Source organism: Lepidochelys kempii, chromosome 3 (assembly GCF_965140265.1).
Source record: "Lepidochelys kempii isolate rLepKem1 chromosome 3, rLepKem1.hap2, whole genome shotgun sequence".
NCBI lineage: Eukaryota > Metazoa > Chordata > Testudines > Cheloniidae > Lepidochelys > Lepidochelys kempii.
In genome coordinates, this window is record NC_133258.1 from 83,194,238 (window position 1) to 83,210,542 (window position 16,305).

The 16,305-nt window shown below is 41.0% G+C and overlaps 1 protein-coding gene across 9 annotated transcripts in view; it reads left to right on the plus strand.

Annotated features, from left to right (window-relative positions):
- The window catches only part of ARMC2 (armadillo repeat containing 2), a 135,694-nt gene that overhangs the window by 80,322 nt on the left and 39,067 nt on the right, over nt 1–16,305 (plus strand). For all 9 annotated transcript variants that reach the window (XM_073336949.1, XM_073336955.1, XM_073336952.1 and 6 more), the window contains 2 exons: nt 7,038–7,183; nt 11,329–11,428. In XM_073336949.1, the coding sequence (XP_073193050.1) occupies nt 7,038–7,183; nt 11,329–11,428 (246 nt within the window). The remainder of the gene's footprint in view (nt 1–7,037; nt 7,184–11,328; nt 11,429–16,305) is intronic.

Consider the following 16,305-nt stretch of genomic DNA (forward strand, 5'->3'; position numbering starts at 1 on the left):
TTTCTCAAAGAAAGAGATCGGGTTGGTTTGGCACGATCTACCTTTTGTAAAACCATGTTGTATTTTGTCCCATTTACCATTGACTTCAATGTCCTTAACTACCTTCTCCTTCAAAATTTTTTCCAACACCTTGCATACTACAGATGTCAAACTAACAGGCCTATAATTACCCGGATCACTTTTTTTCCCTTTCTTAAAAATAGGAACTAAGTTAGCAGTTCTCCAGTCATACGGTACAACCCCTGAGTTTACAGATTCATTAAAAATTCTTGCTAATGGGCTTGCAATTTCTTGTGCCAATTCCTTTAATATTCTTGGATGAAGATTATCTGGGCCCCCCGATTTAGTCCCATTAAGCTGTTTGAGTTTCGCTTCTACCTCAAATATGGTGATGTCTACCTCCATATTCTCATTCCCATTTGTCATGCTACCATTATTCCTAAGATCCTCTTTAGTCTTATTAAAGACTGAGGCAAAGTATTTGTTTAGATATTGGGCCATGCCTAGATTATCCTTGACCTCCACTCCATCCTCAGTGTTTAGCGGTCCCACTTCTTCTTTCTTTGTTTTCTTCTTATTTATATGACTATAGAACCTTTTACTATTGGTTTTAATTCCCTTTGCAAGGTCCAACTCTACTTGACTTTTAGCCTGTCTCACTTTATCCCTACATGTTCTGACCTCAATAAGGTAGCTTTTCTTGCTGATCCCTCCCTTCTTTCACTCCTGTCAAGGTTCCTCCCCCACTCTGAACGCTAGGGTACAGATGTGGGGACCTGCATGAAAACTTCCTAAGTTTATCTTTACCAGCTTAGGTCAAAAAGTTCCCCAAGGTACAAAATATTACACCCGTTATCCTTGGATTGGCCGCTACCACCACCAAACAAATACTGGTTACTGGGGAAGAGCTGTTTGGAAACGTCTTTCCCCACAAAATACTTCCCAAAACCTTGCACCCCACTTCCTGGACAAGGTTTGGTAAAAAGCCGCACCAATTTGCCTAGGTGACTACAGACCCAGACCCTTGGATCTTAAGAACAATGAATAATCCTCTCAACACTTGCACCCCCCCTTTGCTGGGAAATGTTGGATAAAAAACCTCACCAATTTGCATAGGTGATTACAGACCCAAACCCTTGGATCTGAGAACAATGAAAAAGCATTCGGTTTTCTTACAAGAAGACTTTTAATAGAAATAGGAGTAAATAGAAGTAAAGAAATCCCCTCTGTAAAATCAGGATGGTAGATACCTTACAGGGTAATTAGATTCAAAACATAGAGAATCCCTCTAGGCAAAACCTTAAGTTACAAAAAAGATACACAGACAGAAATAGTTATTCTATTCAGCACAATTCTTTTCTCAGCCATTTAAAGAAATCATAATCTAACACATACCTAGCTAGATTACTTACTAAAAGTTCTAAGACTCCGTTCCTGGTCTATCCCCAACAAAAGCAGCATATAGACCGACAGAGACCCTTTGTTTCTCTCCCTCCTCCCAGCTTTTGAAAGTATCTTGTCTCCTCGTTGGTCATTTTGGTCAGGTGCCAGCGAGGTTACCTTTAGCTTCTTAACCCTTTACAGGTGAGAGGAGTTTTCCTCTGGCCAGGAGGGATTTTAAAGGGGTTTACCCTTCCCTTTATATTTATGACAACTCCTTATATGCTTTCTGCTTTTTCTTAATCACCTCTCTGAGATGCTTGCTCATCCAGCTTGGTCTACAACTCCTGCCTATGATTTTTTTCTCCTTACTTGGGATGCAGGCTTCCGATAGCTTCTGCAGCTTTGATTTAAAATAATCCCAGGCCTCCTCTACCTTTACATCCATAAATTCTTCAGTCCAATCCACTTCCCTAACTAATTTCCTTAATTTTTGAAAGTCAGCCCTTTTGAAATCAAAAACCCTAGCTGCAGATTTATTTTTATTAATCCTTCCTTTCAGTTTGAACTGAATTAGCTCATGATCACTTGAGCCAAGATTATCCCCTACAACCATTTCTTCTATGAGGTCCTCACTACTCACCAAAACCAAATCTAAAATGGCATCCAGTCTAGTCGGTTCAGCAACTACTTGCTGAAGGAATCCATCAGCTATCGCATCTAGGAAAATCTGAGCCCTATTATTATTACTAGCACTCGTCCTCCAGTCTATATCTGGGACGTTAAAGTCTCCCATGATCACACAGTTTCCATTAGTATTTACTTTATTAAAAACATTAAAAAGGGGTCTATCCATATCAGATCCCAGCGGTCTATAGCACACCCCAAGCACTATCCCAGGGGAGGCTCTAATAGTTTTCTTCCCCAATTTACTTTTTGCCCAGATGGACTCAGTCATATCCATTTAATCGCTTTTATTTCTTTACATTCTACCTCATCATTGATATACAGTGCTACTCCACCACCTTTACCTTTATTTCGGTCTTTCCTAAACAGCACATCCCCTTCAATCCCTGTAGTCCAGTCATGACGACTATTCCACCATGTCTCTGTTATCTCTATAATATCTGGTTTCACTTCCTGCACCAGTAGCTCTAGTTCCTCCATTTTGTTACCTAGGCTCCTCGCATTAGTGTACAAACATCTTAATTTTTGCTGTTTGGCTTCACTCACATTCTGTACCCTATTAGGCACGGTCATTTTACTACCAGTATAACCTATTAGACTTGTATCTACACTGCCCTTCCTCCTACCCATGGCTGTATCCACTCTTACTTCATTTTCTTTCCTCTCAATGCTAAATTCTGGCACGGAGATTACCTGGACATCTTCCAGCCATCTCCCCCTAATTCCTATACCGTCCTAAGAGGCAGTTTGGTAGGAGGCTGGGAGTCAGAATGTGTGATCTTGGATAACCATTTTTGGGTATGAAAGGATGGCCTAGATTCGGAGAGAAATTGCAAAAGGTGAGGATGTAAAGAATGATGTACCAGTTCCCAGAACCATCCAGTGACTTCAACTGGCATTTTTTGTTCGTTTTTTTTTTTTTTTTTGGGAGACGGGAGGTAGAGCAAGCCTCTGAATATTTTGGAATGGTAAAGCTACTTTATTTTTTTTACCCTTAGAAATGTAATTTTTTCTGCTATTAGCATTCCCTACATGATTTGCTTACATCACTGTTTTTGATGCATTAAAATATGTGATTTCTGATTCTGAGTTAGAATGAATTACTCAGTCATCATAGAGAAATATTGTCCATAATATTTCCATGTTTTCAGACATAGACAATACAGAAGCGTTTTTCTATGATACACATCCAGAGAATAATAAATGACATTAAGTGTTTGCACCAATGGATATAGCGAAAAACCAAGTATTCAATGATAGATACAGAAGTTGTAGATACAGTCAGAAATCCTTTCAGAAGTACAGAATCTGGTGAAGTCCACAGTGAACTACAGGCAATAGAAGGGAGATGCATCAAATTACCCACAATGATCAGTGTGGTTCGTGACTGCACTTTGTTAGCTGGTAACTTAAATGTGTGAATTTATGAAGCCAGATTCTCTTGCATTGACTGTGTTATAGTATGTCATCAAATGATGTTGTTATATAAATAGTCTTCATAGGCTACAGGATTTTTTTTTTCTTTTTAGCATACAAACAAGTTTTTAGTCTTTGAAGAAATTAGCTTTGTTATGCAATGGTCATTTGACAGAAGCTCAAAATATAATTTTAAAAATGTCTGTAACCATAATATTTACTTGTGCTTCGGGAACTTTATGTAGTGGTTATAGCAGAGGTCTGTGACTTAAGACACACTTCTGACCCAGCTAATCTATTCTTACTCTACCTGAGGCCACAGAATGGCAGATGATTCGGCCAAGAAACTTGTATAAGATGTATAATTTGTATAAGATGTTTAGCGATCTCTGCTCACAATCTGGAGAAAGAACAGGAGTAATAAAAGCAAAGAACAGTGATGAACTTCCAAACATTTGTAAGGAGCAAATCAAGAGATGTGATAAGCACTTTTGTATTTCTTAAAATGTCCAGAGCACAGTGTAAAATCTGAATACAGTTCTTTGTATTGAACTCGCTACTATTTGAATAAATTTCACACATTCAGTAGCAGAAACAAAAGCAATTATCTTATTGTTTCTATGGTCATAACTAAAACCAGGAATTAGTAACACTGAGGGGAAAATAGCATTAGAAATGTGGAAGAATTGTTCCAAAATCTAGGATAAATGTTAAGACTATAATAACTTTAGAGGAATAACATTTTTTTATAATTTTTCCATTTGAATTGGCTGCTACGAGTATATGTAGGCAGTGCCAAACTCTGTTATGTTACTGGGGTAAATCCAGGGCAACTCTCTTAGAGACAAAACTGTTATACCCCACTGTAAATGAGAGCAGATTTTGGCTTTACGGTAGTATGCAAATAGTAAGTTTGATCCAAATTTGATCTATTAGGTGTTTGTTATAATAATAATTATGAATATAATTTATTATTCATTTTATTATTAAGTCCCCCAAGGAGGCAAGGAAGTATTATTAAACTTAATTTTACAGATAGGGAAATTGAGACATAGAGACATTAAGTGACTTGCCCAAGCTCACATTCAACTAGTAAATCTGTGACAAGGTTGAAGTTGAAACCTTTTCTACACAATTACATTACTGTTCACCAATACTGCTATGTACTACCACTATATATGTAGTGCTTTATTAAGAATTTTTAAATTCTGTATAAATGTGTTTTCCCAGAGGTTAGTTCTTTTCTAAAACTGACTCTATACATGGCATTAGCATGTATACATTAAAAGTTTTTCCTTTTCTTTTTTCTTTAAACAATAAGATTCACTGAAGAGTACACACTGTGGAGTGCAAGAGTTGTGTGTTTTATGAAGGTTTATAGCTTTTATTTTCTCTTTTGTAGCAGCATAAAATCCCATTTGATTTGATGTGACAATAAAATGTTTGTTTAAAACAATACAGTAGGTAGAAGCTGCTCAGACAACTGCTTATCCTGTTTTCTGTTGATCTTTATGGAAAAATAAAGTGTATAGTTCATATTGCTGAACAGACAGTTCCGTTTAATGAGAAGGTATTATGTGTCTAGAGATTTGCTGACTGAAACCATGTTAAATAGATAGTCTTTATGTCTTTTTAGCCTATATGCAACTTTAAAAACTCATTTGAGAATTAGGAAAATCTGAGGATTTCTTCCTGTATTTGCTTTAGTATTAATGACCTGAATTTGAAATTTTCAAGACATCTCTATTCAAACTAACAATTATGCATAGTTGCCTGTATGACTCTAGTATTTTAATACTCTTATCTCAGAGGAGAATCCAACAAAGATCCTTAAAATATGCAATAACCAGTTCACCCCATTTTCATTACTAGAATCTGTGTGTAGTAGTTTATGAGCTAAGCTCTTCAAAATAGATTTGTTTCACCTGAAAATATTTTGGCTTCTCCATAAACTGAAGACCCAGACTGTGTTTGGCTTTTGTGCTTTTGGATGCAGATTGTGTCCTGCCTGTTACATGTTAACTCTTTAAAAACAGATTTTTTTTTTTTAAATTTACTCTTCACCATTTTAATTTGCTGCTAAAACTGTTACATGCAGTTGCTACCAAAATATAATTATGTATTGAGTGGGGGGCTATATTAATTTGCTCTTGATCAAATAGGACGTCTTCAGAAGATCCAGATGTGGATTTCCACAAATCATCATAAATTCTGTGTCTAATAAATATGTTAAGTATCCATAAGTATTCTACATATGTATTAAATAGGCATCTTTGGCTCAAGCTTAAAATCATTTGTATCAGTGTGTGTGCATGCAAATTTTTAAAACCTTTTTTTAGTGGGAATGTTATTTGTTGCAGTACCTCCTTGGACTGTTTTTTTTTCTCAGCCCTGGTCTCCACTGGGGGCGGGGGAGGGATTGAGCTAAGTTACGCAACTTCAGCTACATGAATAACGTAGCTGAAGTCGACATACTTGGATTGACTTACCGTGGTGTCTTCACCGCAGTGAGTCGACTGCTGCCGCTCCCCCGTCAACTCTGCCTGCGCCTCTCGCGGCGCTGGATTACAGGAGTCGACGAGAGAGCACTCGGGGATCGATCGCTGCCCGCCGATCCAGCGGGTAGTGAAGACATACCCTCACTTATCTCATTTTTAAGCCAGAGTAGACAAGTTCTCTACTTTATAAGGGGGACTTCCAAGGAAAACGTATACAATAAGGCTAAATTACAGTCTAAGTAATCGTGTGTTGCCTATCTAAAATCCCACTTCCTGTCATAACCTGTCATGTAGTCTTGGTGTGTATTCCTTAAGTGATTGCTGCATTTCATGCAAATTGACTGCATTTTATTGGAGTATGAAATTATTTTGGTATGTACAGTGAGTTAGGCAAGCAAGATTTGGCCAAGAGATTGTAAAAATCATGATAAAATGGCATTAAGAATGTTGATTATTAAATAATGCAGAAAATACCACAAGCTAATAATGCTAAGTACCTGACTTAAAATGGGGTTAAACATTAAGGGGTCTGTTGTTCTTTATATGAACATGCTTGTGTGGGGCACAAACTCAAGTGTGGGGGAGTGCTGAGCCTCATCACTCCGCTGGGAGCTCTGAGAAGCATTGTACAAAGCCCCTGAGAACCCTCCAGTGTGAAAAATAAATGACCACTGCTGTACAGCACTGTGTGGCATGCACTCCCTTCTGAGACTAACCAGCACTACTAAATTATGCAGGAGGGGTTAGTGGCATGTCTCCCCCCGGCCCCCCTTGCACCCACAATGAAGGATAATCTGGCCTTTAAAAGAAGAAAGTTGCATGAGCGGCACAAGACAAATATTGATCTTCTTTTATTAAACATTTATTTTAATCTATATAATTTAAATACAAGTCATACACATCCAAAACTAGAGATGCTTACTCCATACATGCTTCTAGAAGTCCTAACCGCTTTATTGTTACCAATTCCCAAGATGGTTTCGGTGACATCTGAACTTATTAAATTTTCAGAAGCACATGGAATTCATAATAGACAATTACATATTCTTTCTACAGGTGACAGCTACTTTGCGAAACTTGGTTGACTTACCTCTTTCAAGATGCCAGCTCCTAAGTAGCGGTGCAGTTTCAGAGCTCTGGGTGGTGCTGGAGCAGCGTATAAATGATAGGGATATATGTACCAATATTGTCAGGATATTCAGGTATGTATGCAACACTGTTTCGATCATCACCCCCCCAATCTCTTGAGCTCTGGTCCTGCACCCATTGAAGTCAATAGTATCATGGAGGTCTCTGGAAGTTACGGATTCCATGACTTCCATGACCTCCGTGACATAAACGTAACCTTAACCCATGGCCTTACAAACATGGATTTATTTTCCCTTTTAAAAAAAATATTTTGTACCACTGTCATGTTAATCTCTGTGGGCCAAATTTAGATTTTATTGTTTAAGATGCCATTTCCTGTCCTTTAAAGAGAGAGAAATTGTTTTTATTGTTAGTAATTTATTTTAATATTTGTTTTTAAAAAGGACAAAAGTTATCTTCTGGTGTTTACAGCTCAAACCTTACAGCAGGGATTGGATTTGCATATGCACAAAAATATGTGAGACACAGGGACATTATTACTTCAGCCATCACAGAACACTCTAGGAGATTAGGTGTCGGAGATCGGCCTTCTTTGTGCAGATGAAGGACTTCTGGTTAGTTTCCCCAGAAGAATCTCATTGTTACCCAGGGAGTTCAATGGCCATTCCCCAAGAAGATGTGGTACTTGCTAGGGAAATCTGCCAGAGTGGGTCACCTCTAGGGTATGTCTCCACTGCAGAATAAGTCCAGGGTTTGAACTCAGGTTCAAGCCTAACTCCCCTTCCGTCTTCGCACAAATCATGCTAACCCAGGACTTGGACGTAGGGCCCCAGGACCCCATGGGGATGAAGGTTCCAAATTTGAGTCAAGCTGGGACCAGGGATTCAAGTGCTGTTGCTTTGCAATGTAGACACAGCCACACTGAACTTGTGTTCTGGGAGTCTGCCAAAAGCTTCCCACAGTCCCACGGCCAACTTTCTTTGTCCTTTAGACAGACAAGTTTGTTGAACGATCAAGTTTTCCCACATTGCACCATGAACAAAGGCCTAGAGCAGTCACATTTTGGGAGGGCACTAGAAAGTGTGAAATATGGGTCTTTGGAATTGGGCTCGCATAATGCAGTGTAGATGCTGGGCTCCAGGGTTCAACAATGCCTAACCTAGGGTTACAAATGAGTGTAGACACTCTAGCCGTAGGTCAACAAACCAAGGGACCAAACTCAAGTTCCACTAATTCTGGGCTTACATTGCAGCGTAGACATATCCCTAGAAAGTATCTTGTTGTATGTATGAATAGCCCTTTGGGCCTCATCTTCACGAGGAAATGAAGATGTGCTCTTAACTCAAGTTAGGTAACTCTAGGTAAAATTCTAGTGAAGACAGTGTAGTTTGTATTTTTGACAAAAGTTAGCAGGTAGAGTATAGTTTTCACACAAGCCAATGCCTTGTCTTTAGTAGGATTTTACCTCAAATTGAGAACCCTTCAGGGTGGGTCTTCACTACCCGCCAGATCAGCAGGTAGTGATCGATCTATCGCATCTCATCTAGACGCAATAAATCAATCTTCGAGCGCGCTCCCTGTCGACTCCGGAACTCCAGCTCACGAGAGGTGGAAGCGGAGTCAACAGGGGAGCGGCAGCGGTCGACTTGCCTCCGTCGTCACAGCCAAGTAAGTCGACCTAAGATACGCTGACTTCAGCTGTGCCATTCACGTAGCTGAAGTTGTGTATCTTAGGTCAAACCTGCTCCTCCCGCCCCTCCGTGAAGACAAGGCATTGAAGAGTTCTCTGTGTCCCAGCATAAATCTGGGCAGGGTTGATTGCAATATTGCAAATGCTGAATGGGGTGGGTAAGTAATTTGAGAATTTTGCAGGAGCTGGATAATAAGGTGTTGAGGAATTTTCAGGGAGTGGAAAGGATGTAGGTACGAGTAATTCTGGGTTTAGTTTTGAATTAAAAGTTTGCCTTTGCCTCTGTGCTGCTGTTGACTGCAAGATTTACTGAAAAGCAATGTTTCCATTGGCTTAAATGCTCACTCCTATCCCCAACAACTATCCAGCCTCTGCTTTCTAGCTGGCAAAGGCACCAAGTCCTAAAGGGAGCATGCCACAGAGAGCAGCTGCTTCTAAGTTCTGCCCTGGTTTCCTTTTCAGCCTTTAAAACAGGCAGAGCTTGGTTCTTTATGGTTTGTGCAGGATGGTTTCCATAGGCTTCCTGGGCAGGGAAACCACAAAACACTTCTCAGGACTTAGTTCTGTATCAGTTTGCTCTTCTCTGTCTGTGTAATCTGGTCTCCAAAGATGAGTCAGTTCTGGGGTTTTGGTATGTTTTCTGTAGATTTACTTCTTCCAGGGAGAGGTTGTTCTCTTTGTAGCCTGGCAAGTTGCTAAGGCTGAGAAGACAGGAGCATTTCCTAGATTACATCTGTGATTCAGTATAGATCAGGGGTGGGCAAACTTTTTGGCCCGAGGGCCACATCTGGCTATAGAAATTGTATGGCGGGCAATGAATGTTCATGAAATTGGGGTTGGGGTGTGGGATGGGGAGAGGGCTCTGGCTGGGGTTGTGGGCTCTGGAGTGGGGCCAGAAAAGAGGAGTTCACGGTGCGAGAGGGGGCTCCGGGCTGGGGTAGAGGGAGTGGAGTAGGTGTGTGGGGGGATGAGGGCTCCGGCTGGGAGTGCACGCTCTGGGGTGGGGCTGGGGATGAGGGGTTTGGGGTGCAGAAGGGTTCTCCGGGCTGGGATTGAGGGGTTCGGAGGGTGAGGGGGATCAGGACTGGGGCAGGGGGGTGGCGGCTAAGGGGTGCAGGCTTTAGGCAGTGCTTACCTGAAGTGGCTCCCAGAAGCAGCGGCATGTCCCCCCTCCAGCTCCTACACGAAGGCACTGCCAGGCGGCTCTGCTGCATGCTGCCCCATCCGCAGGCGCCACCCCTGCAGCTCCTATTGGCCTCAATTCCTGGCCAATGGGAGCTGCAGGGACAGTGCTTGGGGTGGGGGCAGTGTGCGGAGCGGAGCCCCCTGGCTGCCCCTAAGCATAGAAGCCGGTGGGGGGACATGCCGCTGCTTCCAGGAGTCACGCAGAGCAGCCCCCGACTCAAGCGTCGGAGCGGGGCAAACCCCAGACCTCGCTCCCCAGCATGAGCTCGAGGGCTGGATTAAAACGGCTGGAGGGCCAGATGCGGCCCGTGGGCCATAGTTTGCCCATCCCTCGTACAGATGCAGAAATAGATTTGTCTTGTTTAGAGTATCTTAATTCTTCAGATATTTTCTTTAATTTGGTAATTACAGACCCTGATTCCTCTCCTATTATCTGGATGCTCTGATGGTACTAAACCGCTATAAAACCAAATTAACCAGCTACCTGGAAATTGCATAAGTAGCGTAGAATATAGAACTAAATGCTGTTCTTTGTTTCCTCTAACATTATTAGTCTTACCGTTTATCTTTTCCCAATCTGTAACATAAAATTTAGCTAGGTTCTTTGTATAGAATTCATGTTTTCAAATCTGTTTTGATTATTCACTTGTCTGGCCCATAAATATTATAACCTCTTGTAATCCTACTTGATTCTGCAGACATTTTCAGGTACAATGTTAACTGGAGGTAAAGGCTTAGCCAGTTAACCATATAGCAGTGATAACTGTAGGCCAAAGTATGCCCTCGCTCCTCTTTGAATCGTTAAGGTGATGGGTACAGAGATATAGCAGCCTGAGGAGCTATAACATTGGGTCAGATGCAGGAAGAGAATGCCTTGAAGAGTGTTGGGAGGGTACTCCTCATCCCTGCTGGTTAAAGAATAGCACCGATGGAATTATATTGGGCACAAGCACGCATGCAGATGAAATGAGGTCCTGTTCTTGTCTCTACCTGGCATCCCATGCTGTCTTGAGGCTAAAGGCCTCTGCTTAGTGCTTAAGGAATACTATTAGTGTTGGCATTCGTGCCTGGGCTAGGCACATGTGTTGAGGAAGGCTCCTCATGCCCTCTCCTGTCCCTCATTGTACTGGCACAGGAATAACTAGAATTTTGTTCATTGTTTGTGTCACACATACACAATAGTTGTTACTATATATTCATCGAAGTTCAGTGTCATTCTCTTATGTGACTGGCTGCCTGTATCTGTAGTAGAAGTACTAGTATTTCATTCTGTATGTTGGAAAAGATTACTTTGAGACTCGAAAGTAGAATTAATATTTTTTTATTTTGCAGAAGAAATAAAATGCTGTAATTTATATATATTTTATTTTTGTACCTTTATAGCAAATTTTCATCCTACAATGACTGCTGTGCAGCTCTGGCAGACTGCTCCAGGTGTTATGTTTTATTTTTAGCCCTTCTAAACAAACACCAAAAGAAGCAGGTCAGTATTTTCATCTCCTGCTTTTTATATTTTAATCCTGTGTGTCTCTGTTATTGTATGTGTGTAAGCCCATTTTCAGTGACCTACTTTCATGCACATTTACAAGATGATAATTTAAAACAGTTGACAGCATTTCTATATTAAGGAAACGGAATCATTTAGATTAAGAGGGCAGCACAGAGGGCAGACAGTTGATTAATTTGTCTATCCTTAGCACACATATAAGCTATCCTCTGAATACTTATATTTTTTCCAAGGTTTTAAGTAGTAGTAATGTTTTTTAAAAAGCAAGTGGTTTATTGAATAACAAAATTTTTTCCATATTTAAAATTGCTTAACTTTAAGAAACCCCACATTTCAATTGTGGAAAAAGCTACAACTTCTTTTTATCAAATATCCAGACAAGCTATCAAAGGGTACATCTATACTGCAATAAAAAACCCCGAGGCACTGAGTCTCGGACCTTAGGCTCACATCAATTGGTCTGAGGGGCTAAAAATTGCAGCATAGATGTTTCGGCTTGGGATGGAGCCTGGGCTCTGGGACCCTCCTGCCTTCCAGGGTTTCAGAACCAGGCCTCAGCCCAAGCCTGAACATCTACACTGACATTTTTAGCACCACAGTCAGAGCCCCTCAAGCCTGAATCAACTGACCCGAGCCAGCTGCAGCCATACCGGCGGTCTTTTATTACAATTTAACCTACCCCCAAGTATGGATTCTTGTTATGCCTGAAAAATATATAGTGCCTTCTACCAAAGCAACACAAGATTATTTGTAACAGATAGCTAGAAATAAAAGTATTTGGGAATTTTCATATCCGAAAGGTTGGCTAGAATTATGAGTGTATCCTTTTTATATGTTATAATAAATAACTGGTTCTTAAGTAAGCACAAAATGTTTGTTGCCTGAGAATGCTGAGATTTTTAACCTGTCATAGTTCTACTTTTAATAAATGGTTCTCATCCCATAGATCAGCTTTATTTTTGCATGTTAAGCACCATCTCTTCTTTATCAAAGTATCACTTAGTAAGCAAATTAACTGTTTATTAAAACACGTTTATTACTGTGTTGCGATGATTTTGTGTATGTATTCAGAATGATTTCTCCTTACAGGGATTCTTATGCACACACCCAGAGCTATTTGTACTAGTGTATTGCCGACAGACCCCGGTCATTGGGATCGAACCTGGGAACTCTGGAGCTAAAAACATGATCCTCTACTGCATGAGCTAAAAGTCATATAGCCCTTAGCTAAGGCTGTAACAGACTCATTAATCTCTGTAAGTGGTCTTGGTGCCACTAGAGGGGACAGAGCACCACACCCAGGGGGTGTGTGGGTTACAGTAAGTTACTGAAGGCCGATGCTGGCAGAGAGGGGGCCTGAATGATCTAACAGATCACTTTCCTCTCTAATATTTATAGTATTTTAAACATTAGAACTGTGAGGATGCATGCAAGCTTTTGAAGTGCAGTTGGCATCACTACAATGTATAATACTGAGAGTTAGTGAATTTATAGATCAGCTTTTATCTGTTTAAAAAACAAACAAACCTCACAACCTAGCAAAAACTGTCTGGGAGGATGAGCAATGAGAGTATCAATGGATCAATCACAGTATTGCCAGTCCCAAGTATTCAAAATAATGAGGCAGGTCTCAAAAAAATCATAAAGATTGGCTTAAACGTGTGAGATTTTTTTTAAAAAAAAATATTCTTTGGGTTTTTTTTGTCTCTTGGTTTCTGGGGCTTTAGTATACACCTGGGTTGGGGTGTCAAGCTTTGCTCTGCAACCATGAGAGCTAGAAACTTACTTTAAAAAATAAAAAAGAATGGTGAGAGTCATTCTCAAACAAGTAATCAAATACTTTCAAGGAGCTGTGACTTTCAGAAAAACGCCAAATGTCATGATGACTTGGGATTAAAAATGTGAGAGCTGGAAACACCGCAGTTATTGAGCCTGCTGAGCAGCTTGTCCTTATCACTTGACTGCTCTGAGAAGATAGGGAGGGTTTGTTAGGAGAGTTAAATTGCCAAGATTCACATAACTGCATGTGTTGTCATCTCACATAAGAAGGGAAATATGTGTGAGTTGGCAAGATGGATCTTCAGGCCTGGGCAAGGGAGCTCAGCGGTCCCATTTTTGGACACGTAACTGACCTGGTTCTCCTTGGTGCCTTCTCCACAGCTGTTTTTAGAGTTTGTTGGAGAGCCTTTGTTGGCTCTGTACCTCTCAAATGTCATGCACAATGGGCTGCCATGGATGCTTATCTTGGGATCCAATATCCCGTAATGTTGTGCCATGTGTACTTTCCCCAAGCTCCCAGCTGTCACTGGAATAGTGTTTGAGGCTGTTTCTCACCTTTTCTTCAGAGCTATTTGGAAAGGCAGTTGAGCACAGTTCTTCCGTTCAAGCTCCCCTACCTCTCACATGTACTTCTTGAGCTGCAGCTATGTGAAGCATAGCTTTCTCCTCCTGCTGAGCTTGCCGCTGATGGTGATGTCATTAGCCGCAGGGAGGCCCTCTTTTAAAACAGGAAGAAAGCATATAAATGAGGTGACGATTTCCATACAATGACGTGTGTGTGTAAATATAATTAGAGACTAATCTTGATCTTGCATATTCTCCACCCCACCCTTTTTTCCCCCCAGTTGAAATTATTGGATCGTCTTTACGAATAGTTTCAGGTTGGCCAAAACAGCATTTATTAGTAAACAAACTATACGTCCAAAAAAATTTGCACAGGTCTAGAGAGGCACTGTCACGGTTACCTGACTATCTGTCCCTGGACCCCTGACTGCTCTCTCTGAGTGCACCCCTCCAGATGCCAGGCCTCCTCCTTTCACCTTTCTCGGAGTAGAGTCTCTCAATTCTCCCACTCTTAGAGCAGATCCCTGGGCTACAGTGTCCTGTGAGTACTTAGCAGGGCTGACTGTGATCAGACCCTACAGGTCTCTCCTTTGGGAATGTGACCAGTCGTTAATGCAAAGTGACCAGACAGCCTTCTCCAAATCAAGGTGTTGCTTAAGTTTAGCAGTAGGAACATAGCTCCCTGCAACAGAGAGAGGGTTTGAACACTCAAAGCTGGTTATAAGCCTGTTTCACTTACTACCTCCTGAATGGTAACCAAGTAGCCCAACTTAGTCAGACCCTCCTGCAGGGTCTGTCTTGTTTCCCTCTGCTCTGCTCTGCTTGAGCAACCCCTGACAACTACCCCACCCCAGATCTCTAGAATCACTTTTTAACTGTTTAGTGTCCTTTTGATTTTATGTTCCAGCCTTGGTAGGACAACTGTGGAACTCTTAGCTGGAGCCTCTAAGTGGGATCTTTACAGTTAAATACTCTGTCATAGCATCAGAGTTTAGGGACAGAAGGGACCGCCAGATCATCTAGTCTGACCTCCTGAATATCACAGGCCACCAACATCACCCAGCAGCCATACACTAAACCCAGCAACCAAAATTAGACCAAAGTATAACAGTGCTCAGGAGACTAGATTATTATATCGCATAGACAGAGAACAGGAGGGACTGAGGTGGACCAGTGCCCATGGTTCCACAATGGTAGGGAAATGATTAAGTCCTACATCTTGGCAGGGGGTTGTGGTCTTCCCTTGTGGTCTTCCAACCCTATGATTCTAAGTAAGAGGTACTCGGATAATCCTGGCAAGTGACCCCCACCCACACACTGCAGAGGAGGGTGAAAACCCTCCAAGGTCACTGCCAACCTGACCTGGGGGGAAATTCCTTTCCAGCCTTACACATGGTGATCTGTTAGATCCTGAGCATGTGAGCAAGAACCAGCAAGCCACGCATCTGAGAGAGAGACTGCTTGGTGCCACATCAGAGCCCTAACTCTGGCCCTCTCTGTCCAATGTCCCTGTCCCTCCCTGTCTTGTCTCCTGATGTATTTGTCAGGAGCTGACTTACCTGCATCCACTGTCTGGTCTTCCTGGCTATTTTTCTAACCGCCTGCTCTTAAACTGAACCAACCTATGCATTCATCTCTCATTATAGCTACCCAGTACCTATTCCTTACAACAGACAACCTTATAAAATATATAGTATTCCTAGATTAATACAAGCAGTCCTATGTTTTTCATAAGGGTTACTAATGCCACAGCTGAATTTATAAAAGTGCCTATTCAATACCCTGAGACCACTATTGGCATCTCCTCTGCTTTGAGACATCTCAATCCTACAAGATATTGATAAAAAAAATCTTTTTCTGTTACTTTGTCTTCAGCTGTTGTTTTTTTCACTGATGAGTTTCAATAGATGTATATGGATTCTCTATTTTTAAAAATTATTTTGGGTTAACATAACTTTTTCTCCTTGATCCATATGTTTGATCATTTTAGGCTTTTTGTTTAAGCTCCCTTTTTTAATACAATAGTGACAGAGACCCTTCAAAAACATAAATTTATGTTACCCCTTCCCCCCACCCTCCCGGCATACCAGTGTAATAAGTGATTATGATGGTTGGTCATTACAGAGCCAAGAACTCTTAAGATTTTCTCCTGAGGGTGGTGTGTGTGTGTGAGTGTGTGTGTGTATATATATATATATATATATGTGAGTGTGTATATAAAGTTCTAGAAATATAACAGATACAGTATGATAAATAACTCGTGCTTGATTCTCTCTTGTATTATTAATTTTTGCTTAGAGAAAAGATCTTCCTGGGACAAATGTTCTGAAAAAATCTCAAGGGGATTTTCATGGTGATTAATCTAAACAGCCACAGAGGGTCAGCCTTTCCCTACAGCATGATGGCTTATAACATGCCTGGCTAACAACATGCATAACTTCAAATTTTTAAATTGTGATGATAATTCTTTTTTCTCTAAAGAGATGTAATAGAAAGAGTCTAAATATATA